The sequence below is a fragment of the Macaca thibetana genome, chromosome 9 (assembly GCF_024542745.1).
Source record: "Macaca thibetana thibetana isolate TM-01 chromosome 9, ASM2454274v1, whole genome shotgun sequence".
Taxonomy (NCBI): Eukaryota; Metazoa; Chordata; class Mammalia; order Primates; family Cercopithecidae; genus Macaca; species Macaca thibetana.
Window position 1 is genome coordinate 18,609,683 of NC_065586.1, and position 28,000 is coordinate 18,637,682.

Here is a 28,000-nt window from a genome sequence, read left to right on the forward strand (position 1 = left end):
GAAGAAAGGTCTTAATTCTGACTCTGGCTATCTCCATTCAAGGAAACTTCTTTCCTTCCTAATTTCAACCCTGCGTGGTTCTATGAAAATAACATGACACCTATAGTCACCCATTCACCCATAAATCCAAATCTGTATCAGTACGGCAGCTCCAGTCTAAGCTTCTCAAATTTATTTGGCATTTGAGACACATTAAATTAGGGCCTATAATATCTGGAAAGTGGCCTGGTGCAGTGGCTCACGCCTGTAATCCCAACACTTTGTGAGGCTGAGGCGGGTGGATCACAAGGTCAGAAGTTCAAGACCAGCCTGATCAATATGTAAAACCCCATCTCTACTAAAAATACAAAAATTAGCCGGGCATGGTGGCGCGTGCCTGTAGTTCCAGCTACTCGGGAGGCTGAGGCAGGAGAACTGCTTGAACCTGGGAGGCAGAGGTTGCAGTGAGCTAAGATTGCGGCACTGCACTCCAGCCTGGGCGAGACTGTCTCAAAAAAAAAAAAAAAAAAAAGAAAAAATGGAAGGTAAAGGGAAGAATAAATATGATTTAGTTCAGAATACTGCCAGGATTAAACAAACAAAAAACCAATCTTGGATTGGTTCATCTTTATTTCTAGAAATAATACTATATACCTTACCGAGAACTTCCCATTTTTCTTGCTGTGCTTATGGAACACTGGAAATTAGCACCATAATTTGCTTTGGGGAACACTTCTCTGAAAACCCAGCAGTCCAACTGTTGCCAGACTTAAATCCCTGGCTACCTTATCTTGCACATATCCTTCCCACTTAAGTAAGGAACAAACAACATAGATTCTTGCAAAGAAAATGGTATTAATGTATGACTGAAGTTTAGCAAGGTTCTTGGGCAGTCTATATCTTTGCAATGTTTAAGAATTTGACCTCTGGTGTTAAGCTACTAGGGTGCAGATTCCAGTTCTTGCAACCTCAGGCAAAGTATTAAAGTTCTTTGCACTTCAATTTCTTCATCTGTGAAATACAAATAATAGCTCCTGCTTCATAATTTTACTATAAACCAAACAAATTAGGTAGAGTGCTTTAAACGGTGCTAGAACAAAGTCCTCTGTAAATGTTAGATAGTATCATCATACAAGTGTTATCATACATGTACTGAAGGAATGGCTATAGGACAGTGAAGTCATTTGTGAGGAAAGAACTAAAGTGACCCAAATTCTGACATGTCAAGAGAGTTTTTTATCTAAGGGAGGAGTGAAGATTTCAGGTGTTTAGGAAATGTAAGAGGCTCCACCCGAAGGAATGGGACTGTAGTAAAGAGGGGCAAAGCTGTTTCCAGAGAAGAGAGGACCAGAAACTTCAAGAAATTGACTCAGCTTCAAAAGCCAAAAACCTACTATAAATGGGTAATTTATAAGCCACCATGACTGCCACTGAGCAGCCAAGCCCTTAAAGGACTACATGTGTTGATGATGGAAGCTTTGAAGTACCTGTTGGAAAGAGCATTTATCAAATGTAGGAAGGCTGGTCACATTGAGCCCTAAACTACAGAAGAGATGTCAATTCTTATTGATTGAATTATGACCAAAGTCACAGACCTATGGCTATTTTGATCTAGTAGATGTTTTGAAACTCAGGATATTATGGCTTCTCTTTGTAAACATAAAGCAACTTTATCAGAAACTTATCAACATACTTTTCAAAATGACAGGAGTGAGACGTGAATTTCTTTTATATTACTTACAACATCAAAAAATTGTTGGTCTCTCAATAGATATTTACGGAAGGAGATCATATTGATTTCCGACCATATGGCAGGGAGAATTTTCTGATGGGAAATGTATCAGTCACACCTAGTCTGGAGACTGATCAACTGAACTAAAATCACAATGGGCATTACCTTAAAGGTTGAGAAAAGCTAAAAAATGGTGCCAGCACTTTGGGAGGCTGAGGCAGGTGGATCATGAGGTCAGGAGTTCGAGCCTGACCAACATGGTGAAACCTCGTCTCTACTAAAAATACAAAACTTAACCGGGCATGGTGGTGCGTGCCTGTAATCCCAGCTACTCAGGAGACTAAGGCAGGAGAGTCACTTGAACCTGGCAGGCAGAGGTTGTAGTGAGCTGAGATCACGCCACCGCACTCCAGGTTAGGGTACAGAGTGAGATTCCATTTAAAAAAAGTAATGGACAAATTGATCAGAGTTGTATGAGTAATAAATTGAATTCAATTACAGCTACAGCTAGCTCTTCCAAGTATTATCTGAAGTTAGTTTATAATAGTTCCTTTTAAAAACATACTATAGTTTTATTTTTTAAATTCCCGAGTTGTTTGACATTTTTCTTCCTTGAACTCTTTAAAATATTTTGTTAAACTGGACAGAGATTTTACTGGAATTCCAATTTAATTAAAGGAAGTTATTTCCAATGAACACTTAATTAGTTATAATCCCTTTTTTTTGGGGGGGGGTGTTCAGACAAGGTCTCACTCTGTCACCCAGGCTGGAGTCCAGAGGCACGATCTTAGCCCACTGCAATCTTGACCTCCTTGGCTCAAATGAGCCTCTTGCTTCAGCCACCCCATTAGTTGGGACTACACATGTGTACCACCACATCCAGCTAATTTTTGTATTGTTTGTAGAGACAGGATTTCCCCATGTTGTCCAGGTTGATCTAAAATTCCTGGACTCAAGCAGTCCACCTGCCTTGGCCTTCCCAAAGTGCTAGCATCACAGGCATAAGCCACCGCGCCTGTCCTACAAAATGTAATTGAAAGTATTTTTTCTGGCCGGGCGCGGTGGCTCAAGCCTGTAATCCCAGCACTTTGGGAGGCCGAGAGGGGCGGATCACGAGGTCAGGAGATCGAGACCATCCTGGCTAACCCAGTGAAACCCCGTCTCTACTAAAAAACAAAATACAAAAAACTAGCCGGGCGAGATGGCGGGCGCCTGTAGTCCCAGCTACTCGGGAGGCTGAGGCAGGAGAATGGCGTGAACCCGGAAGGCGGAGCTTGCGGTGAGCTGAGATGTGGCCACTGCACTCCAGCCTGGGCGACAGAGCGAGACTCCGTCTCAAAAAAAAAAAAAAAAAAAAGTATTTTTTCTAATAGATCAACAGGTACATCAGTATGATTTCTGTTTAGATAATACACGACTATATTCTGTTAATCAATCATATTACTTTCGATAATTGTGGCTAGTTTTCTTTCCCTTCAGTTTCTAAAAATTTTAGATTTCCAAATCAGCAAATAAAACTTTTAAATATGAAAAAATATTTTTAAAATATTAGAACAGTCCTATTGTCAGGTAAATTGTTCATAAGAAAGGTGTTAAAAGTAAGTTAAAAGTAAATTTTAACAAATTGAAAACTTCAACACTAAAGTTTTCTGAAATTTCAAAGAAGCAAAACCAATAAAAATATCAAGAGCCATGTTCAAATAAATACATTCATTCCACTTAGTTAAAAGTAGAAGGATAATTCTGTCTCTAAAATATCATAAAAATGTTTAAGCAATCTATAGATTTTTTGCTTCAAATCTCTGAATTTTCTTTCTTTTTTGTATTTTTTTTTAGACGGAGTCTTGCTCTGTCACCAGGCTGGAGTGCAGTGGTGTGATCTCGGCTCACTGCAACCTCTCCCTCCAGGGTTCAAGCAATTTTCCTGCCTCAGCCTCCCGAGTAGCTGGGATTACAGGCACGCGCCACCACACCCGGCTAATTTTTGTATTTTTAGTAGAGACAGAGTTTCACCATGCTGGCCAGGATGGTCTCCATCTCTTGACCTCGTGATCCATCCGCCTTGGCCTTGCAAAGTGCTGGGATTACAAGCGTGGCGCCCGGCCAAATGTCTGCATTTGCATACCAAAATGCTTGCTTTTCAGAAATGGTTTCTTAGAAATCCGAAAGCCAGAAAAAAAAAAAAAAAAAAAAAAAAAAAAGCAGAATGTGGTTTACATCCATGTCTAACAAGAAGCTGAAGAATCTGTTAAAGAATCTAGTTTGTTTTGTGATAATGAAGCTAGGACTAAAAATGTCCTTTTAAGCCATTACTTACACAAACACAAAATTATTCACATTTACGGTTCAACTGATAGTCATGACAGTTACGTTTGCATAGGCTCAGTACATTATTTTTCCTCTACATAGGAGGATGAAACTTGCCTTCATTGTCGTAACGTTGGAGCATATTATCCTGCATCTAAGTCTTAAAGAGTCTTTAAACTATAGCACTGGGAGGACTTAAGTCATACATTCTCCTTGTACAAGTTAACTCAACAGTTTGGCATGTTAAAAGGCCACGTTGCCAAGGTTAAAATCCAACTATCTGACTGAAGTCATAGTCTCTTAAGGTTGCTCCTCCGTCAAATGGTTTCAAGGACATTCAGTTTCGTTTCATTCCAGGCTGTGAAGCTTTTCTTTTCAATGCTAGAACCTAACCATGGAAAGTGGAATTGAAAACAATTATATAGCGAATTGGCTTATGCGTGGATTTCGATCTGGGATCCACGAACATACTTAATGCTTGGCAAAATGGGGAGGGGCACTGTGTGTTATTATGTGTTATTATTAATCACATAACTGAACTCTGTGGCTACAGGCCTTCCATGGCTCGTCTCCCAATCAATTCTTTTCAGAATTAAGAATCACGACAGGGGCCGGGCGCGGTGGCTCAACGCCTGTAATCCCACCACTTTGGGAAGTCGAGGCAGGAAGATTGCTTGAGCCCAGGAGATTGAAACCCCCTGGGCAACACAGCCCTACCTCGTCTGCAATCCATCAGTCAATCAATGAGTACATAAATGAATAAGCGAATTAATGAATACGTGAATGAATAGATGAATAAATGAATGAAAAAGAATCACGGCAGAACTCCTAATCCCTAGCACGCCTGCCTAGAGGAACAGGAAGAAGTCAAAAAAGAAACACTCTTCACTTCTGTGAGTTTTCTAAGGGCAGCAAACGGCGGCTGCTCAATTAGAGAACCTATGGTCTTTTCTGGCTTTAGAGGTCAGGTCCCCAGCTGCTAGCAGCAGAGAGACTCAAATCAAAGAGGAGTCCCACAAACGCTTTGAAGGCTGACATCAGAGGGAGCACGCACCGAGGGAAACTCCCCACCTCCCTGTGATACCGCAAATTCGCAGTCGCTGGCAGTTTGGGGTTCTCCCACCGGAAGTGAAACCGAAGAAAACGCCACGTCGAAGGCGTGTGTTGCCGTAAGCGCGCCGACGTCACGCGCCTAGCTTCCGGCGATGGGTGGTCCTGGGATCGGGAGGGGAGGCGGGGTGGAGGCGGGGCTTGGGGTTGAGAGAGGCTGTGGTGGGTAGGTGGGTTCAGACCGAGGGGACTACGGGTCGGCGTTGGGCTCAGTGGGCTCGAAACAAAGGGCTATCCGGTGGGGACTCGCCGCGGCGCTTTTTGACGGGTCAGGTCGAGGCTTCTCGGCCTAGCAGTGCCCTAGCTGCGCGATCTCAGGCGGGTTCTCCTCGGCTCCCCGCAGCCCGCGCCGCGGTGGGGGGCCCGGCGCAGCGGCACCTGCTGCCAAGGGACCCCGCGGCCCGCCCCGGTGCTCATGATGGGGCTGATCTTCGCCAAACTGTGGAGCCTCTTCTGTAACCAAGGTGAGAAGGATGGAGCTGCGCGGCGGCTCGAATCCGAGGCGGAGGGTCCGGCCGCCGATGGGGACACCGGAGGCAGGGGACGGAGCGTTCGGAGAAGCGGAGGAGGAAGGGACTTAGGCCAGGGGGCGGGCAGAAACTCTGTGTTTTAGACCTGGAGGACGTACAAGAGAGACCTGACGTGTGGGAGAAACAGGGAGGCAGAAGAGAAGGCATTTGGTGTCCCAGAATCCAAACTGGGACTGTTTGGATATTGGCGAAGTAAAGCGGGATACAGCTAATGATGCCCGGAGGCGTATGGAGGGCCTTTCCCGTCGTTATTGAAGCGTACTTGTATCCATGTGTAGCTCCAGGATAAGTGTCCGGCCAGAAACCTATAACTTTTTTAAAAAAATACTGTTGGTGCTTTGTTTTCCCGCCCTGCCCTTTGAGCCGTAAGCCAGTGCACTTTCACTCTGATTTCTTCCCCTTTCTTCTAGGACTTGGGAGTGAGTTGTCCTATTCAGATACACGAGTTTTCCAGCATCTTCATTCTAAACTTTTTTTTTTTAAGGCATTCAGAAACTAAATGCTTTTCTGTTTTGTGTAAGACGTTACGTGTCCGTAATTAGTCTAGAACAGGTAATGAGACACCTGGAAGTGGCAGGTCCAAAGGGCCAAGAAGTTGCAAAACCTGTTCTGAGTCAGAATGAGATGTGATGACTTTTGAAGAGAGAAAAACCCAGACCAAAAAAGGGGCCGACGATAAGAAGTTTTAGGCGTCCTTTAAACAGAATGGTTCCTTAGTAATCGAAACCAATTTTGAAAATCAACTCGTTTCATTTTACATTTAAGAGCCGGACATAATTAAGAAGCCAGTTTTATTTCTTTTTATGTTGGTACCAATTTGTTACTGCTAATGTAGGTATCTAATCTTTTTCTGGATTTAAGAAGTTGTGGAGGTAATGGAATGGCTTTAGTTGACTTGTTCTGTAGATTGATAAGAACACTAAAATAGTCTTTTTCAAGGTTATAAATATAGATTCAGGCACCCACATGTGTATATGTATGTGCCTGTATCCAGTAACCAGAGATAGTATTACTTATCAAATGATTTCAAAGTGAGCAGAGCTTCACACTTAGTGGGTATTATCCATACATTTAACATATTTTTATTTATTTATTTATTTTTTTGAGACAGAGTCTCTCTCTGTCGCCCAGTCTTCAGTGCAGTGGTGCGATCTCAGCTCACTGCAACCTCTGCATCCTGGATTCAAGCGATTCTCATGCCTCAGCCTCCCAAGAAACTGGGATTACAGGCGCCTGCTACCACGCCCGGCCTATTTTTGTATCTTTAGTAGAGACGGGGTTTCGCCATGTAGGCCAGGCTGGTCTCGAACTTCTGACCTCAGGTGATTTACCGGCCTCGACCTCCCAAAGTGCTGGAATTACAGGTGTGAGCCACCGCGGCCGGCTGTAAAGCAGCATTTTAAGACGTGCTTAAAGGTATAAAGATTAATACAAAAGTCACCAGTTTTCTCTTTCCCCTGAGCTGGAGAATTGAAACATTACCAAAGTCGTTGGTTTTCCCTGTATATCCTTTCTCATTTTCCTTTCGCCCTTTCTGTTACATGGCTGCGCTGATTTTTCGTTGGAGGCGTCCTTACTCAGACTAGAGGGAATAAAAGATATAAGGTGAAAATTTAGAAGATGATGAAAGACATTCAATGGCTCCTTTTATAATCACATAATTGTTCAGGCCTCCTAAATCTCCATTTCTACTTAGAATTTTTCTTTTCCTCTAACTTTCCTGTTGGAAAATTTAGAACCAGTGGTTATTCTGTTATTTTGTTCTTATTCATACAGCCATAGGCCAATCTTCAGAGTTTAACATAGGAGATACAAAATTAAAGAAGAAAGATGTCTTACTTCCTGGCAAAGTACTCAAACATCAATAAACGAGACAAACATGAAAAAAAAATGCAGTGTGGTAAATTATTTAACAGATATGTGTAAAAATATAACGTTGGCTGCAGCATAAGGTATACTTGGACTGTAATGTAAAGATGACTAGGAATTTGGGTGGCATGCTAGACAGACCGAGTAGAAGGGACATGTTATTCTAGGCAGAAGGACTAATATGCAAAAGGGAGAGGAATGAGCTAGTTTGGTACTTTTAGGGAAGCTGAAAATAGTTGAGCTTGGCTGTGTGTTAGTTTGCGAGGAGTGAAGAGGAGATGAAATTGGAAAGACAGCCAGGAGAACCTTATCACAGAGGGCCTCCAGTGTTGACTAGGACATTAAACTATCTAGAGCAAGGAATAGGACTCATTGAAGAGTTTAATCCACAGATGTCTCTTAGCCTGTATTTTTGTTTTCTGAGTCAACAAATTTAACTACCAATCTCAGCATTTTCCATCTTTGTCACTATATATACCTATTTCAGTGGAATTAGATGTATTAGAATAACAGGCTGAAAGCCCCACCTCACACCAACTGAATCAGAATGGGGTGAGGTGGCCTGGGCATCAGTGCCAAGGTAAATCGAATGTGCAGCCAGTGAACTACTGATCTTACTTTATGTACTCCTTTCCCTTGTCTTTCTTCCAATATTTCCACATTCTCATCTTTTTTTTTTCTGTAGCATTTTAGAGTCTCATGCATCTTATAAATTAGATACCTTTCTGTGAATAAGTATACTAAAGCATATGTTGTCTAAGTAAAGCAATCTAAAAGTACATTAATTCCTGCAATATTGTCTTGTTTAAACTAGAAGACTGTTTACTTCCAAAGTTATTATTCAAGGAAATAATTTCAAAATCTGATTATCTTTGCAAACATTTTATGTATCAGTGTAGTTCTATGAAATACATATGTGTGTATGATAGCTCATCTCTAAAGTTTTGCATTGTTTTTTAAATTTCTTTTGAACTTTTGTAGGCATAGTCTTTTTCTCTCAGTGTTATGACTGTACAAACCTGTCATCAGTTATTTCTTTTTTTGTTACTTGTTTGTTTTTAAATGAGATGGAGTCTCGCTCTGTCGCCCAGGCTGGAGTTAAGTGGTGCCATTTCGGCCCACTGCAACCTCCACCTCCCGGGTTCAAGCAATTCTCCTGCCTCAGCCTCCTGAGTAGTTGGGATTACAGGCGCACGCCCCCACTCCGGCTAATTTTTGTATTTTTAGTGGAGATGGGGTTTCACCATATTTTTCAGGCTGGTCTTGAACTCCTGACCTGGGGTAATCCGCCTGCCTTGGCCTCCCAAAGTGCTGGGATTACAGACATGAGCCACTATTCCTGGCCTAGTTATGTCTTTAAATTTTGTTTATTTATTTGTTTATTTTTGAGATGGAGCCTCACTCTGTCACCCAGGCTGGAGTACAATGGTATGATCTCGGCTCACTGCCACCTCTGACTCCCGAGTTCAAGCAATTCTCCTGCCTCAGCCTTTGGAGTAGGTAGAATTACAGGGACCTGCCACCATGCCTGGCTAATTTTGGTATTTTTAGTACAGACGGGTTTCACCATGTTGGCCAGACTGGCCTCGAACTGCTGACCTCAGGTGATCTGCTCACCTCGGCCTCCCAAAGTGCTGGAATTACAGGCGTGAGCCACTGCACCCGGCCAGTTATTTCTAGTGTTACCCAGAATTAAGAACAAATGAAATACAGTTTTAATTGTAGTTCATTTTCAGAACTATGTAACAGTAACATCTTAATTTCATAATTTAATCATTTCTTTCAAATCCATGAATTTCATGTTATTTTGAATACTAGTTGCCAACTGTGTATGATTGTTGTCCTTTACTTCTGACTGCTCAGATCTCAAATCTTGTGGCTCACATTTCTTCCTTCAGCTTATTCTGCCTTAACGCTGGACTTTAACCCAGTTTCAATCACACCAAACTTAAACTTATCATCTATCTGCATCCTGTCTTCCAGACTATTCTTTTTTTTTTTTTTTTTTTTTTTTTTGAGATGGAGTCTTGCTCTGTCACCAGGCTGGAGTGCAGTGGCACGATCTTGGCTCACTGCCACCTCCACCTCCTGGGTTCAAGTGATTCTCCTGCCTCAGCCTCCCGAGTAGCTGGGACTATAGGCACCTGCCACCACGCCTGGCTAATTTTTGTATTTTTAGTAGAAACAGGGTTTCACCATATTGGCCAGCTTGGTGTAAAACTCCTGACCTTGTGATCCGCCCACCTCGGCCTCCCAAAGTGCTGGGATTACAGGTGTGAGCCACCATGCCCAACCTGGCTTTTTTTTTTTTTTCTTTTTTTAAAGAGATGGGGTCTTACTGTATTGCCCAATGTGGTCTCAGACTCCTAGATTCAACTGATCACTTCTCCTTGGCCTCCCAAAGTGTTGGAATTACAGGTGCGAGCCATTGTGCCTGGCCTAAAACATTCTGATTTACTATAACTGATAGTAACAGTAGTGTCTTAACCTAAAATTACTTCACATTGGGACCTGCCTTTCAAAGTGATGCATAATTGGTGAGTTTTATCATCATGGGCCTTCAGTATGGTGTGAAGCATCACAATGCAAAATGTGAAGCAAGGAGCAGGATTGTTTGAAAATGACCTGGGTATTCACTTGAGTTGCTTCAACAAGGAGCCATCTGGTACTATCCCTCCATTCCTTTCTCCCAGTGGAATTATCTGCCTTCAAGTTTTGCTTATCTTTAAACTAGTGGCTTCCTTCTCACCACTGCAGGCATGTTGTTTTCTATAGATGCTTGGTAGGTGGAGCTTCTAGCTGTCACCAAAATGTAGAATGCTCAGTGCCAGGCAGTCCATTTGTTCCTTCACTGATACAAGTTCTTGTACTTTAAGGGATAACAAACAGGGTAATACTTAAAAGATTGGCTTCATTAGAAATTAGAGAATATGTAGCCAGGCATGGTGGCGTGCACCTGTGGTCCTAGCTACTCAGGAGGTTCAGGTAGGCAGATCACTTGAGCCTGGGAGGTCGAGGCTGCAGTGAGCCTTGATCATGCCACTGCACTCCCACCTGGGCAACAAAGCAAGACCCTGTCTCAAATAAATAAATAAATAAATAAGGAGAATTATAGTGGGTTATACTAAGCAGGCAAGTTTTGTTTTGTTTTACAAAGCAGCTTCTACCATAGTGAAAATAGCCCTTCTACAGGACCATGTCTGTTTATCCTGCACTGTTATAGGCTGTACCTAGAGTGTGTAGGTCATTAGAAGACCTGCACGTCTCAAAAACTTAACTTTTCTTGGTCCCTCTTTTTTTAGCTGATAAAGTTTTACAACTTTAGGAATATGAGCTGATAGTTGATTGTATGACCAGAATGTTGACATTCACCAGAGGTCATCAAGAAGAGTGGGGTTCTGTTATGAGATGTGCCCAGTCGTTGCCTTTAAATCAACTGTGTTGTGATTCTGTGGCAACTTCTCTACTTATCCCTTTGATGTTAACTTGTAACTTTTAGAGCATTCTTCTGCCTTGGAGAAGGGGATCTTTAGTGTATTTGGCATAAGTTAAAATCTAGGAAAGATGGTATCTGGGGTGTTTTCTGTATTCAAAGGACATTGCAGAATATGTACCGCTTAACAGAATAATAAGATGAACTTTAGCAACCACTTATTAAAAGAGATGAATATGTAGTGCATGGCACCCAAAGAAGGAAAGAAATGAAGAGATTTTTGTTGTACAAAGAGCGGAAACAGAATCTGTTTGAAAGAACTGTAGAAGCCGATTGAAAAATTGTTAAACAATGAGCAATTGCATAAAAACTTGAGAGTATACGTTTGTCTTTGTGACAGGTGAAACATTTTCATTTTAAGCTCACATGGGATTTTTAAGTGAGAGGAAGAAACAGATCCTGGTATCCATAGGTGGGAAAACTTACAGATATGAAAACATTTTGATAAAAAGCTAACTTGATTGCTACAGAGCTAAAAAGGTCTGTAAAACAGGCTTTTTAGAAAACTTACATTTTAGGTTTTAATTTTTGCCTAGATTAATATTTGGATCTCCTCTCCCCTAGATGCAATATAAGTGACCAACTTTGCTGGTGTTTCCTGCTTACCCATCTCCCACATTCTTTTACAAGAGAACTAGACAGAGAATCAATGATAATTGATTGTGTTACTTAACCTGGGTAGCCTTAATATCATAACATTTCTTTCTGTATTTTAACAGTCTAGTAATAGATACTCAGTGAATGATTCTCCTTAATGAGCTAACTAATAATCATTGTTGAAAGCATGTAATTGCAGTAATGTTAAATGTTTATGGTTTGCTTTCTTTTTATAGAACACAAAGTAATTATAGTGGGACTGGATAATGCAGGGAAAACCACCATTCTTTACCAATTGTAAGTATGGGTGTTTATTAAACAGTTTTCACTAGTTATTGAAACTAATGTGTTTATAATTAATAAGAGATGCATTATAATAGTGATGGAAAAACTTAAATATGTATTTTTTGGTTTTTTTAAATTTTTTAAAATTATTATTATACTTTTAAGTTCTAGGGTACATGTGCACAACGTGCAGATTTGTTACATATGTATACATGTGCCATGTTGGTGTGCTGTACCGATTAACTCATCTGGTTTTGTTTTTAATTTTACCAAACACAATCTATAGAAAAGTGAGTGAAATAAACATTTGCTAAACCCTTCACAAACACTTACTGTTTTCTGGCCTTGAAAGAAATTAATGTTAAACTAAAATAAATAAAGCGCATATTAAAGTGCTGGGATGAGGTGATAGAGTGGATTTCACTTAGTTCTACCCACACTTGGGTTTATGTAAATAAATTGATAGCTCTAGAAAGCCATTGCTACCCTCCTGACTAATAGCTTTGGAATTTTTTAACATAGCCAGACTTGTCAAGTCAAAAGAAATGTGATCACTGCTGAAAATATTGCTGTAGTAGCTTGCAAGAGGGAAAGCCTTGAGACTTTCAGAGAAATCTATTAATACCTTAGGACATTTTCACAGCTCATCATTCCACTTGTCAGAGTACCTTCCATTATCCTTTCAGTGCCAATGAAATGATCCTTATTAAGCAATAGAAATGGATCTACCAATCACTTTAACAAAATAGTTCTACAATTCTTTGCACCATTGTGTACCCCTTCCCACTCATCTTGCATTAGAAGACAGCCCTTTAGCTGAAGACGTACTTCAGCTCGCCAGAAGTACTTCATTAGCCAGCAATTAACACATTTTTCAACTACTTTGCTAAAAAGCTACTGACTTAAAGTTTGTTGTTTCAGAGTTGCGTAACTACTTATTTCTATTGAAAACATTTTCATTCATTGGTGATTATGTGTTTAAATATGAATTAGCTTTTAAACATCACATATAAACATTTCAGAAACCTGTCATCTTTGTTGAAATAATTTTACACATGGCTTCAAAAATATACATAAAATGCAAGAGAGAATTGCAAGCCTCCTCCAACACAGGACTGACGTGTTACCAGCAAGGGCATATTTGTTAAATTAATTGATTAATGTAGCTTTACCAATGATTATGATAATACAAGAGGTATGAGCATCAGTATTCTAAATATATGTATATGTGTGTCTGTGTGTGTGTGCGTGCACACACATATATATACACACACACGCACACACACACACATTTGAGACCTAGTTTTGCTCTGTTGCTGAGGCTGGAGTGCAATGGCGTGATCTCCACTCACTGCAACATCCACCTCCCAGGTTCAAGCGGTTCTCCTGCCTCAGCTTCCTGAGTAGCTGGGATTACAGGCATCCGCCACCACACCCTGCAAATTTTTGTATTTTTAGTGAAGACGGTTTCACCATGTTGGTCAGGATGGTCTCAAATTCTTGACCTCAAGTAATCCACCCAAAGTGCTAGAATTACAGGCGTGAGCCACCACGCCTGGCCTTCTAAATATGTTTATAGTTAATTTAAATTTTCACTTGCCCATCGTCGTCTTTTTAGGACTACTTTAGATTAAAAAGCCTGAACTAATTGTTGTGGCTAAGTCTCAATTTAGACAGTCTTCAAAATTACGGATAGCCTACTATCCAATATTTTCTCTTTTGCAAGTATTGGTGTCACAGTCGCCTAGAAACTTGCTTTTCAGGATGGGATGGGACATTGGGTCTTATTTCACCGATAACAGGGCATGGTAGTATTGGAATTTTTGGCCACAGAAATGCAAATTCACACCACACTGTTTCCTTTCTTTTCCATCAAGCTTGCAATTCCTCCCATTTAAAAAAAATAAATAAATAAATAAATAAAGCAAGTCTTTCTTCTGGAGTTGTTGTCTAGATGTTTATTTGCACAAATGTTCTCCAGGTTTCTCATTTTCATGCTAACGATTATCATCATTGGTGCAGAAGGTTAATTGATCTTAAAAATACAGAGATAAAAGTTGCTTCAGATTCTCAAGATTTACAAGAGCTTTTATGGTATCTTTCAACAGCTTAATGAATGAAGTGGTTCATACTTCTCCAACCATAGGAAGCAATGTTGAAGAAATAGTTGTGAAGAACACTCATTTTCTTATGTGGGATATTGGTGGTCAGGAGTCTCTGCGATCATCCTGGAACACATATTACTCAAACACAGAGGTATGCTAAGATGAATTTTGAATTTTAATCAAAAGGTCCGAAGAGTAAACCTAGAAAGTAGATAGGCTGGACCTGGGTGTATTGACAGTTGCCTTTTTTGTTGTTGTTGTTGAGAAGGAGTCTTGCTCAGTCGCTAGGCTGGAGTGCAGTGGCGCGATCTTGGCTTACTGCAGTCTCCGCCTGCTGGGTTCAAGCGATTCTCCTGCTTCAGCCTCCCAAGTAGCTGGAATTACAAGGGGGCGTGCCACCACTCCCAGCTAATTTTTGTATTTTTAGTAGAGATGGGGTTTCACCGTATTGGTCAGAATGGTCTTGAACTCCTGATCTCGTGATCTGACCTCTTTGGCCTCCCAAAGTGCTGGGATTACAGGCTTGAGCCACCGCGGCCGTCCTGACAGTTGCCTTTTAATAAGATCCTTTTTTGTAAGGAATTTGGGTTTCTGTTTTATAAAAAAAAAAAATTTCATAAATGAGACTTAAGAATTTGGGTTTTCAAATAAAAGAAAAGGCAAATAGAAAGACTGTTTGGAGCTATTGTTAGTTGAGTGCTTACTGTTTGGCCAGGCTTTCTCTGTTCATCTTCACAAGATTTTAATGTCTCCAGGGTTGGAGAGATCTGACACATGGAGAAATTATATAGCTTTCCCCATCATCTCACAACTTTCTAAGAGACCCTGACCGGGAGAGGAATGAAGTATTTTATTAATTTAAAAATTTTTCATAACACGAACATTAAAAATGTTGGTAGTTTTTTTTTTTTTTAGTTAAAAAAAGTGGATTTGCAAATCATCTCTCAAAGTTCTCTGCCGCTTATGAGTTCAGAGCTAACTTGGGGAACAAACCTGGATATATTCATATTTTATTTCTGCTTTTATTTCTTCTTAGAGGCAGATATTTTTTTAAGACCATTCAGTATAGTTTAGAGAGATTTATCCTTGAGAGTATGAGTTCACAATTGCATCCATTTAATTGTTCTTTGCAAAGATGTACACCTAACCAATTATTTTTTCTAAAATGAGACCTTTTTTTTTTTTTTGAGACGGAGTCTCACTTTGCCACCCAGCCTGGAGTGCAATGGCACGATCTTGGCTCACTGCAAGCTCCGCCTCCCAGGTTCACACCATTCTCCTGCCTCAGCCTCCCGAGTAGCTGGGACTACAGGTGCCCGCCACCATGCCTGGCTCATTTTTTGTGTTTTTAGTAGAGGTGGGGTTTCACCTGTGTTACCCAGGTTGGTCTCGATCTCCTGACCTCATGATCCGCCCACGTCAGCCTCCCAAAGTGCTAGGATTACAGGTGTGAGCCACTGCGCCTGGCCGAGACCTTTTAAAAATTGGAGTTGGACCGGGCGCGGTGGCTCAGTCCTGTAATCCCAGCACTCTGGGAGGCCGAGGCGGGCGGATTATGAGGTCAGGAGATCGAGGCCATCCTGGCTAACACAAGTGAAAACCCGTCTCTACTAAAAATATAAAAAATTAGCCAGGCGTGGTGGGGTGCACTTGTAGTCTGAGCTACTCAGGAGGCTGAGGCAGGAGAATCACTTGAATCTGGGAGGCAGAGTTTGCAGTGAGCTGAGGTGGCACCACTGCACTCCAGCCTGGGTGACAAAACAAGACTCTGTCTCAAAAAAAAAAAAAAAAAAGGAGTTGGAAAGGAGGAGGTAGAAAAGGATGTAATATGAAGAATTTTTGGTGAACAAAGTTGCCTTTTTAAATAAAAAACATGTATTGTTCTAGATTTATATTATAATAGCATATGTGTATATGTGTATATATTCCAATGCAATATGTAAGTAGTAAACGAAGATGGCATATTATAGATACTCAGAATTTGTGGTAGCACTTAATGATTTTATTGGGTATGCAGAAGATGTTGGTAAGCAAATAGTGTCGTTAAAGGGTAGCTTACATGTTTATACAGTAAAATAATGTTCTGAAACTAGAATAAGTTAGAAAGTAAGGGAAGGGCCAGCTGCAGTGGCACACTCCTGTGATCTCAGCACATTGGGAGGTCAAGGTGGGCAGATTGCTTGAGGCCAGGAGTTCAAGACCAGCATGGCCAACATGGCAAAACCCCATCTCTACTAAAAACAGAAAACTTAGCCAGGCATGGTGGCATGTGCCTGTAGTCCCAGCTACTCAAGAGGATGAGGCATGAGAATAGCTTGAACCTGGGAGGCAGAGGTGGCAGTGAGCTGAGATAGCACCACTGCACTCCATCCTGGGTGACAGAGTCTCGCTGGCTCTCCAAAAAAAAAAAAAAGTAAGGGACAAACGACATTGTAGCATATGATTAATTTAAACATCAGAGCTGTTAGTAGTTCAAAGCTCACAGTTAACTCCAGCTGTGAAAAGGACAGTTATCATTAATGAATAGGTCAAAGTTGATCCTAGTGAATCCATATGTACTTAAAGTGTTTCAAAAGGGTAGTTCTTGAAATGACTGAAACTCTGGAGGACTTAGCATGGGTCCAGAAAGAGATACCCATTACTGATGCCATTTGCATGAAATGTTCTTTTAATAAGTGATCTCTACAAGAATATCAAAATTACTACAAAGAACAGTGGCCCATGTCAGTTTGCTTTTTGAAAATCCTTCATGTGGAAGAGTCCCCTAAAAGCTGCAGTATGTCCACTATATTACAAGAAGTTACAGGTATTAAGTAATTCCTGACACCTTCCTCTCATTAACTCACAGTTGCATCCCCGTATTCTGTCGATTCCTCCTTTGCCATGTGACATTCTTTCCATTTATTCCCTTGTAAGCCCAACTCAGTTTATATTCAGATTAGTTGTCTGTTCCCTTAATTTTATTTATTTTTATTTTTTATTTATTTATTTTTTTGAGACAGAGTCTCACTCTGTCCCCCAGGCTGGAGAGCAGTGGCTCGATCTCAGCTCACTGTAACCTCCGCCTCCCAGGTTCAAAGGATTCTCCTGCCTCAGCCTCCCGAGTAGCTGGGACTACAGGTACACACCACCATACCTGGCTAATTTTTGTATTTTTAATAGAGACAGGGTTTTACCATGTTGGCCTGGTTGGTCTTGAACTGTCCTCAAGTGATCCCCGCACCTTGGCCTCACAAAGTGCTGGGATTACAGGCATGAGCCACTGCGCCTAGCCTGTTTCCCTAATTTTAAAGTCATCTCTGTAATCTAATTCTACCATTCATGTCTGTTTATTTTGCATCTTATCTCCTGCTGTAATAGCATCATTTCATCTCATTTCTTAACTTTTTATTCTGTATAAAGTGTTCGGTTTAAGGGCCCTTTTTCGCTGCATCGTCTCCTCCATCTCCTCCTTCTCCTCACCCACCCCTCCACATTTTTTTAAAATGAGTTAGGGCCTCTCTGTCACCCAGGCTGGAGTGCAGTTGCATGATTCTCAGTACAGCCTCAACTTCCTAGGCTCAAAGCAGTCCTCCCACCTTAGCCTCCCAAGTAGGCGGGACTACATGCATGGCTAATTTTTATTTTTAATTTTCTGTAGAGAGACAGGGTCTCACTATGTTGCCCAAGGTGGTCTCAAACTCCTGGGCTCAAGCGATCATACCACCTCACCTCCCAGAGTGCTGGGATTACATGTGTGTGAGCCACCATGCCTGGCCTATATCTTCTTACTTTTTAATATGCAAGACCTACCTTTTTTCATGTATAGCTTTACCGACAGATTTCTCCTCTTTTTTCTGGCTTCTTGCCTTTAATTTCCCCTGCATCTCCAGTATATTAATGCCTAAGTATCTATGTTTCAATCTTGAGCATTTGTAGTTGATATTGTTTTATAAAATTGTCTTATTTTTAAGATGCATTTATCTTTTTCTTTCAAACTAGCTTTTCTTTCTAAGAGTTAGGAGATTGTGGTACATAGAAGTAAGTGATTATTGACTGTTTATATGAACGTAATGGAGTACTTTGAAGTTTTAGTGGAAAATATTACTGAAATTAATATGTTTCTTTTAAAAAATTACTTTTTACTACCAGCATTTGAAAACAAATCATAGTATTATGTATTCAGGCATCACTTTAAAAAAATCAAGTTGGGCACAGTTTTTATTTGTTGAAGTTTTGAGTTATTTTCTTATCGTTAACATTTGGATTTTATTGCTTGATGTGATTCAGTATTGTAAAAGCTGTTTATGATGAAAAAGCAGTAAATGTTTTATAGTAATGATGATGCTGTGTAGAAAAGTACTTAGATTACTTGAGTGGTTTTACAGAAAACTTTTCAGCATCCCATTCAATTTTCTGTCTTTCCTTTTAATTTTCTTCTAGTTCATCATTCTTGTTGTTGATAGCATTGACAGGGAACGACTAGCTATTACAAAAGAAGAATTATACAGAATGTTGGCTCATGAGGTAAATTTTTAAAGTAAATCTTTAAAAAACAATGTAGTAAAGTATCTGTACATTGCCTTTGCTTTTTTGCAAAGATTAGTGTGATATGATGTTGGCTATTTTATTATTAACACAACTTTACATACAAAACTGATGAAAGTTTTGAGGTAAAAAAAAAATGCTCATTATTTTTTCAAACTTAAAAAACTCTAAGACATTAATTGTAGATTACTACTGTTATTACAAAAAATGTTCAAACCTAAAGTTACTTAAGCATGCCTTTAAAAGTCTGATAAATGAGATAAACAAAAGGAAAATTTGAGGGTCTTTTCCCCAAAAGTTTATAGTAACTGAAAGTTTTTTAATGAATAACTCAAGATCACTTAATTCAATTCTAAGTATTTCAGATATTTAAGAAAACTTAGTAAAACACATTCATGTACCATATCAACATAAGATATGAAATATCTTAAGATACCTTGCCAATCTGATTTTCCTCCCTTCTCTTTCAGAGGTATCTACTATCCTAAAAGTAGTGATTGGTATTCTTATGCATGTTTTTATACTTTTACTACATTTTTATGTCTTGAAGTTATACAGAGTATTGTATTCCATGTTTTTTTGTTTTGTTTTTCGTTTTTTGTTTTTTTTAAGACAGAGTCTCGCTCTGTCACCCAGGCTGGAGTACAATGGCGCGATCTTGGCTCACTGCAACCTCTGCCTCCCGGTTCAAGCAGTTCTCTGCCTCAGCCTCCTGAGTAGCTGGGATTACAGGTGCCCGCCACTACTCCCAGATAATTTTTGTATTTTTAGTAGAGATGGGGTTTCACCATCTTGGCCAGGCTGGTCCTGAATTCCTGACCTCGTGATCCACCTGCCTCAGCCTCCCGAAGTCCTGGGATTACAAGTGTGAGCCACTGTGCCTGGCCTGTATTCCATGTTTTTAAAACTAATACTATATAATATATATCTTTCTGAATCTTGCTGTTTTTGTACAACATTGTGACTTATCCATGATAATACATTCTGATTTATCCATGTTAATATGTACTGCTTTAGTTCATTCCTTTTAACAACTGTATAGTTTTCCACAGTATGAATATATCACAGTCAATCTATTCTTCTAATGTTTTCATAGTATAAACAATACTGAAGTGAATATTAACCAATGGGCTTATGTTATACAAAGACTAGTAAGTAAGAAGTATTGCCCAGCTCCTACCACCAGTACTCTGCTTTTAAGTTTTGGAGAAACTCTAGTGTTTGGCAACGTACTACCATATTTACCTATTAGAATATTACTTATGTAGTTTTGAGTCAGTATTTAAAATTCAAATGTATTTTTTTTTCAGTTTGTCCGATTTGACTCAAAAATAAAAAATAATTATTTAATATTTATCTGTTAGAATGAATACTGAAATTATAGATATTTGAGATTATATTAAATATTAGTGCCCAATTATGTTAAAGTAGAAGCATTTCATTATAACTGTTCAGCTGGTTAAATTTAAATTTAAATTGTGGTATTTCACATATTAGAAATATTTTTTCTTGATTGCAGGATTTACGGAAGGCTGCAGTCCTTATCTTTGCAAATAAACAGGATATGAAAGGGTGTATGACAGCAGCTGAAATCTCGAAATACCTCACCCTTAGTTCAATTAAGGATCATCCATGGCACATTCAATCTTGCTGTGCTCTCACAGGAGAAGGGTAAGTTCATCGGTCTGAGGGGAGGTGGGACTTCTTTCAGATTTCTTCCAACTTTTTAGGCCAACTTGTTTTCTTTTTAGGTCCTGTTCCTTTTCTGTTTGTTTGTTCTTAATTAAAGGTGATTTTTATAATGTGTCTCAGGCTTACAACATAGAAATAATTCTACTAAAATCACTGGCAACTTAAAAACTTTAATGTAAATATAACGTTTTACCAAAAAGCAATAAACTATTGAATTAAGTTTTCATAATCCAAATTTTTTGATGTTCTTTGTTGCCTTTATCATATACTGAGAAAAAAACTGTAGTGTCACCTTTCTTTTAAAGAGGAAGCTTGAAAGGAAGTTCACATTTTCTGCAGGGACTTAAACCTAAGCTGTCAGCTTTCTGCAAGAGAACATCTTCTTTATTATTAGAAGGTCTTTTGGGAAGCATAATTCTAGACAATAAACATTTGAGACAAATGCCATATAGTCTATTCTTCCATTTCTAACAATTTAAATGTGGGTATTAGGCCAAGAAGAACCCAATATTATTTATGTATTACCCAGTTTATACCAGAGAACTTATCCACAAATCAACCTCACCTTCTTAGTTTTTCTCTTAGTATTTATCAGAAATAGCTTGCAGTAATAGCTGTGTGTAGGCCTTTTTGACTCATACTTTTAAGACTGAGTCGTAAGTATTCCATTCTTTAGAATTGAGGAGGGTAAGGTGAAGTTCCTGTTAACTTTCCCTAGTCGTTTAAGTCTCAGTTAATTTTAAAAGGCGGGGAGTATTTGCAATATTCATGGCAAAACCGGCAAAGTTGTATCTTCCAGATGAGACTGAAGCAGTTTCCCACAAACTGATTAAGAATATTTAAGAAGGCCGGGCGCGGTGGCTCAAGCCTGTAATCCCAGCACTTTGGGAGGCCGAGGCGGGTGGATCACGAGGTCAGGAGATCGAGACTATCCTGGCTAACATGGTGAAACCCCGTCTCTACTAAAAATACAAAAAACTAGCCGGGCGTGGTGGCGGGCGCCTGTAGTCTCAGCTACTTGGGAGGCTGAGGCGGGAGAATGGCGTGAACCCGGGAGGCAGAGCTTGCAGTGAGCCGAGATCACGCCACTGCACTCCAGCCTGGGAGACACAGAGAGACTCCGTCTCAAAAAAAAAAAAAAAAAAAAGAATATTTAAGAAAACATTTCATTTAAAACTTTAACTTATTATAGTGTGGCTTAAATGTTGACACTGATGTATATAAATAATGATTGTGCTACCAGCCTTTGGTTAAGACTTAAAAATAATAAGTATCCTTTCAATTTTTAAGTATAAAGTTTTTAATTTTAAAAATATTTCTATCTTTTGTTCAGGTTATGCCAAGGTCTAGAGTGGATGACCTCCCGGATTGGTGTGAGATAACTTTTTTGCTTGAAAGAGACTGCTCTATTTATTGTGTGACATGAACATTTTTTCCTAGTACCTTTGGCTGCTAAGGCAGCAGCATGTTTAATTTATAACAACACAAACCTCTGAGAGCAACACTTGAATCAAGTGCAGCTGAACTGGAACATAAAAGGTTTTTTCTTAACTTTTTTTTTTTAATACACTAATCTTGAGTTGGATGAACATAATGTATAACTATGTTTTCGGCAACAATTCTTCTGTTTATTCTAATTATTCAGTGACTACCTTGTAAGAAATGTTTGTCATATGCGTGATGTCGTCTGAAATATTCTTATAACCTTAATGACCAATTGCTTTCAATTCTTGACCACCACGCCCTCCCAACCAGAGAATTACTGGTTTGATAGAGTAGTCATGGAAACCATCAGGTACTGTCTGCAAACTTCTCCAGCACTAAATATTTGTTCCTTCTATAAACCATTCATCTTTCGGACAGAACTTACTACAAAGAAAGAAATCTGCCTAGAAGATATATGTAAGGAAGATTCCACATCATGAGTGCTTGCCTTTTAACTTCCCCCACATTACTGCGAGTCATGGAATAATATTTAAGTTGTTATTTGCATGGAAATTAAGTAGGCTGTTTATTTTTCTAAAGGAATCAAGTTCACTCTTCTGCCTGCAACATTTGGTCAAAAACTAACCAAGGTAAAATATTTATTGAAAAGCCCAGCTTTGATGTTAAATATTCTTGAATAAATCTGATATTTTAAGAACGTCACATTATTCAATGCATATAAAACTATCAGAAGTTAGTAAAGCATACCAGCACTAAAAATAAGACAATTGGAATATATTTTAGTCTCAGTTTACAAACAACTTTATTATCAACAGAAATTTTAGCTCTTTTCTTTGCAAGATATATCACAGCTACTTTGGGCAGTAGCTAAAGCTGAAGTATGAACAGTCCATTTTGTTTCTTACAATTTGAAGTTGTGTCTTTCATAACATTTTTACCACCAGCAGTATATTACTTAAAAAAACTACATGGGTTTCCTTGAATTTATTTGACGGTATTATGTAATAGACTTGAAACAATTGCCATCTTTGTAGTTACGCCTTGGGTTCTAAAATCGTATCAGAAACTGCTGAATTTAATCCTAGCTTTTAGAATATTAATATGAGACTCAAAGTTAATATTCTTAACAACTTATAAATTAAAAAGTCATCATCTATCAAAAGTTTATTGGATGGCATTAAAATGTTTTTGAGGCAGTTGTCTAATATGAACAATAATCTAGACAGTATATTCCTTAAGAGGAAAGACAAGTGTTGTATTTCAATCCTGTTTATTCAAATGTGTGATTTTGCTGAAATGAAAGGGATAAAATGAATACTTAGAGTATAATACTTCATTTTTGCAGTATTTTTTAATTTTGATGAAAAAGATTCAGTGTTTGTAATCTCAAAATATGTTTTCAAAATTGGTATTTTATTTTTAATATTTTTGTAGGTTGATTTAAATTTTGCTCTTTTTTCAGGTGTTCTTGATTTATTATATTTAGTCAAGTTAATTTAGTCGAATGTGGTAACATTTTTCTGATTTATCTTTAGCTGTAGCACACTCTTGAACTGAACAGTGGCCAGAGGAAAGCTTTCTGGGCTTTGGAAAGCAGTTAACTTTGTTTTAAACCTTTTTCTTAGTGATTCTATATCAAGTAGAGGATAAGTTTAGTTTAACTTAGTTTTTAATATAACCCATAATCAAGAACATGAGCAAAAAGCAGACATAAATCAATATGGATACTTTGTGGTGTCTGTGCGGTGTGGGGGAATTAAGAAAATGCCATTTACCTAAGTGCAGTTTGCCTGAATTTCTACTTGGTTATGTTGTTTACCATAAGTACTGAGGATAATTCCCCTAAGTCTGTCCTGAGAAAAAGCATACTTAGTACTCCTGTATTTGTTCTTACGAAATGATTATCTGCCTTCTTGTATCTAGTAAGATTGGCTGGCTCAATTTTCTTCTGTCAGATTATATGGTTATTTTTTATATTGCCACATCAGCATTATATTAAAAGTGTTTTTAATAGTTGATTGTATTTTGCCAACTACTAGTATAGACTCAAATTTGCTATTTAATTTTTAAAATACAATTTATTTTCTAAATCCTTTAAAAAATATTTGGTTAGTTTTGGATTAGAAGTGATTTATGTTAGCCATGTGTTGAAGATGAAATTGGCATCAGTGTAGACTGTGCTGATTGGGAAAAGTTCATGATTAGGAAATTCATGTAAGACTTTTTAAGAGTATTTTTTAGGTTTTCACTTAATCTTTCCTGTTACAGTAACGTGAAAACCAATTATTCTTTACTCCAAGAGAATGTTTTAACCCAAGCAAGTATCTAATACTAGAGCATTGGTTCTGCCATTCATTGTAAATCAATGAACTATAAGATACTGTCTGAAAAATGTACATTTGTAATTAGTGCCTTTATTCATATTTTGAAATACATTCTTAGTTTTATATTATACCTGTTCTTTGGAAGTCACATTAGCAGCTAATTATTTCAATGATGAAATAATTTGTGTTTCATATCCCCCTTCACCTCCATGTATTGGCTAGCACAGTTTAGAGTAAGTGAAAAGCAGGGGACCCACCTACATTACCTTCAGGAGACTGTTCTACCTTTTATTTTTAATTTGAAAAGGAAATTAAATTTCAACAGAAATCTTTTAAGTATGTTATAACCAAAGTGTTCAGTTATCCTTGCAAGTTCAAATACAGCATTTTTCTTAATTTTGAGCATGTCATGTCCTTCATCTTTAAACCCATCAGTCATACTGAAGCCCATTTGAGAACTCTTAGAATTAATAGAACCTTTTATAAGGGAATATACTGAATATTTTTTATTGTTAATGTAACTTAATTCCTTAAAACCTGGAATATTAATATATATAATCTATTAAAAACTGAAGATGAAATATGTAATTTTTGCTTGTAGTTTCTTGTGTTAGTATGCTTAAAGGTATCAATATTTTTATTCTATATTCATTAGAAGAAAGGTAAGAAATTTAAGTTTCATTGCTGAAAAATTTTCAGTGGGTGCCACCCCATAGCCATAGTCATTTTGATTAAGCATAATTTAACTTTCATTATAGCATAAACAGAAAATAACTATTTTACTATGGAAACCAGTGCTAGGCAGTGCTGTAAACAATATTCTCTGAAAAGTTGTGGGGCTCACAAAGAAAATTTTAAAGAATATAGAAGCTTTTTAAAAAAAATCTTTGTAGTTTCTTAGGACAAATTATAAATATAATTGTTCTGAATAATCAATTTTTATTTAGTCCTTAACTATGTAAAACCATATCAGTAGAAAAATGTACTGGTGTCATGTCTAAAGATGGATAAATTTCATTGGAATTTATCTTTGAAGACTAACTTTATGAGGCAGACTGTTCGTCTACGGCTTTGGAACCAAAAAAACTTCACCTTGATTCAGTTCTAAAGGCTATTTTACATTTTGCCGGGGTAAAGTGACTTCAAGATACAGCATGGTGTCTTGTATCTAGTAGAATATTGTGCTATCTAAAAAAGTGGATTTGAGCTCTAATTTGGCCGTTTCTCAGTTGTCTGGTTGACCTTAGACAATTCGTGTCCACGGTTTTCCTTTTGTTTTTCTCATACTGAGGAACTTAAACTACAGCTCTAAAATGTCTTTTGGTTTTAAAATTCTGAATTCTTATATACTACTATTAAAAATTAAAAATCCCCCAAATAGTAGGGAAATACATGTAATATGAAATTAAATGTATCTTTATCCATTATTTGATTCCCACCTGTTATTTTATTTAGATTATGAATACAGCCGAGTAGGGAAAAAAGTATCAGTAACTGCTATTCAACTTAAATTCAGCGAATAGCTAATGACAATGCAAAAGAGAAAACAAGCCATATTGCTAAGAGAAGGATAGTAAGCTGCTTAGAAAGAACCAGCCTGTGTTGGAAGTAATTCTCTTCTAGAGAATTTACCTTATTTTCCTGGCTTGTACTAATTGAATGTAAGTGGTTAGTTTGTTCAGAGTTTATTGCCTTTTGATGCCACCCCAAACTACAGTTCTGTGTGACTTTCCATATTGAAAGAGTAGGGTCAGTAGCCAGGTTGTCAATCTTTTACAAATGTCTACATAAATCTGAAAGTGGTTTATATTCAAGGTTAGTTTTTCAGTAGTGTCTCATCCTTATTGATTCACTATTACTGTGAAAAGTGAAATCCAAAAGCCAGGTTCCCCCCAAAAGTATTTTTTTTTTAATTTTAGGTTACCAAAATAAATAGAAAAAGACTAATATAAAAAAATCTTCAACTATTCCATTTTAAATTTAAAGCAGACAAAAAAAAAAAATTGTGCCCATCAGACCTAAAGGCAGCTTTAAGTGTATATAGTTTGGTGAAACATTTGAGAAATATTAATTTGGAGGTTTAGAAGCATACCGAAAAACAAATTCAAAGCACTTGCAAGTAAAGACAATACCATGGGGTCGAAAAATCTTCAAAAGGATATTAGATAAGAGAAAATGTGAATGAAAGCAATGAATTTCTGCCTCTCCCCGTATTTAGGGTACTTAAAATTACTAGAAAATACAGTCTTTTTACCGTAGAGCTAGATGGCCTGTATTATTATTAATGTGGCCAAAGGAGTAAAGACTGATTAGGGATTTAGAATTTGGAACTGTAGTCACATGAAGGCATCTTTTGCATTTCTTAAACCAGTAATCTACATTTTCTCCTGGAAATGGAGAAATATAAAATGTGCTGTGTATAGCTTTTGGAATAGAAAACAAAGTTTTAAAAGAATGGATATGTTTTCTTGCACAACTTGTAAAATTTTAATTAAAAAATTACCTCATTTTTCTACCCATAAGGTGCTTTGCTCAAGTTTGTGGGATGTTGTACCATCCCATAAAAACCCCCTTCACCCAAACTGTATTTGAAATATGCAGAATTCATAACTAAGGGATAGCATTCCTTGGAGATTTTGTTTTGTTTTACTCTTGTTTACCACCAGCTGGGCCAACATGGTATATATATCAGATACACATACGGTTTTCATTAAAGCACATAGGAAAGTGCTCGGTCAATATTTAATTAGTTTAATTAAATAAGGGAAAGGAGAAATCCTAAATTGGATTGATTCTATTGTACTGTGAATATATTTCCATCAGTGTTGGTAAGATATCAAATGACCATCAGTTGATCCCAGTCATCAGTGACTTTTTTGCATGTGTAAGCCCCATTCACAAGAGACCATAATCATTTTAATCTTTATATTTTCCCTCAGGAAATGTAGGGACTCCGAAAGCCCCTATTTTGTTCTCTTGGAGTAAACTGTTGAGTGTAGTTACAAAAACTTGTATTTATGGTTTTAAAAAAGTTTAACTGCTATTTCATTGAAAGTGTGAAATAAAATGGTCATTTTTTTTTCAATTACAGAATAGTTACAGATTTTACCATGTTCATCTATTCCACAGAGCATGTTAAAAACAACAAGAACAACAACAAAAACCTAACAGCAATTACAACCTCGGTGTTGGGTTTATTCTAATCAGAGTGAATGATTATAATCACACTTTACTATTTTAGCATAAATTGGTGCTTTAGAGCATTAAAGAGGAAGCAGCAGGCCCTGTACTCAATATTTATTATTTCTTGCCTCAGAATGCAAAACAACTTTAAAGTGTCTGTATTCATATTTATGTGCATTTCTTAAGATTTAAATACAAACTGTTGTTACTCCTCAAGCTTCAGACTTTCTGCGAAAGCTCTAAGAATATTTTAGTTTCTATGCTTGGTCAACTAGAAGATGGTATTAATAGGTCAGAATTAGGAATTGGATCGCTCTGTGGGTCCTCTGGTATTGTGCAGAGGAAAGAAAAATATCTTTTACACCACAGACTGCACATCTGAACCCCAGCCAAACAGATGTGTTCCATTGGTCCAATATATAAGCATTAACAACAACAACAAAAATTTAAAGCAAGTAAATTAATGCATTCACATTATCACTTCTTGAAAATGGTTCAAAGCATGTTTTCCTGATGGTGGGATTGTTTAAATGCCATGTTTTAAAGTTTTTAATACTTTATTACTGTTATGAAGTGCTTTTATATGTTAAGTTTAGTTTGCCAGTACTTGTAATTTTTATTTCTGCAATTATGTTATAATGAGTTGTTTGCATGCCTATTTAACCCAAGTAAAAGGATGCTATTTGCTCTGGAATGTTCATCTTTTAGACAGGTTTTGGCTCATTTCCAATCATGGTGCAATATAGTGTAACTTTCATTTGTTTTCATTCAACAGTTTTATTTTTGTCATAATAAATAATTACTTTTCCAATACAAAGTGA

The 28,000-nt window shown here is 37.9% G+C and overlaps 1 protein-coding gene across 1 annotated transcript; it reads left to right on the plus strand.

The window, feature by feature from the left end:
- The first annotated feature begins 5,244 nt into the window (after positions 1 to 5,244).
- On the plus strand, positions 5,245 to 27,992 carry ARL5B (ADP ribosylation factor like GTPase 5B). The gene is made up of 6 exons (XM_050804666.1): positions 5,245 to 5,592; positions 11,854 to 11,914; positions 14,011 to 14,158; positions 18,430 to 18,513; positions 20,054 to 20,205; positions 21,560 to 27,992. The coding sequence occupies exons 1-6, from the start codon at positions 5,544 to 5,546 to the stop codon at positions 21,606 to 21,608; spliced, it is 543 nt and encodes a 180-aa protein (XP_050660623.1). The 5' UTR covers positions 5,245 to 5,543; the 3' UTR covers positions 21,609 to 27,992.
- The last annotated feature ends 8 nt before the right edge of the window (positions 27,993 to 28,000 follow it).

What these genes read in the sequence shown, in the direction of transcription:
- ARL5B (XM_050804666.1), top strand. Translation starts at nt 5,544, where the DNA reads ATGATGGGGCTGATCTTCGCCAAACTGTGGAGCCTCTTCTGTAACCAA. An exon ending in CATATTACTCAAACACAGAG is followed by an intron (nt 14,159 to 18,429) that starts GTATGCTAAGAT and finishes ATTTTCTTCTAG; the next exon opens with TTCATCATTCTTGTTGTTGA. An exon ending in ACAGAATGTTGGCTCATGAG is followed by an intron (nt 18,514 to 20,053) that starts GTAAATTTTTAA and finishes TCTTGATTGCAG; the next exon opens with GATTTACGGAAGGCTGCAGT.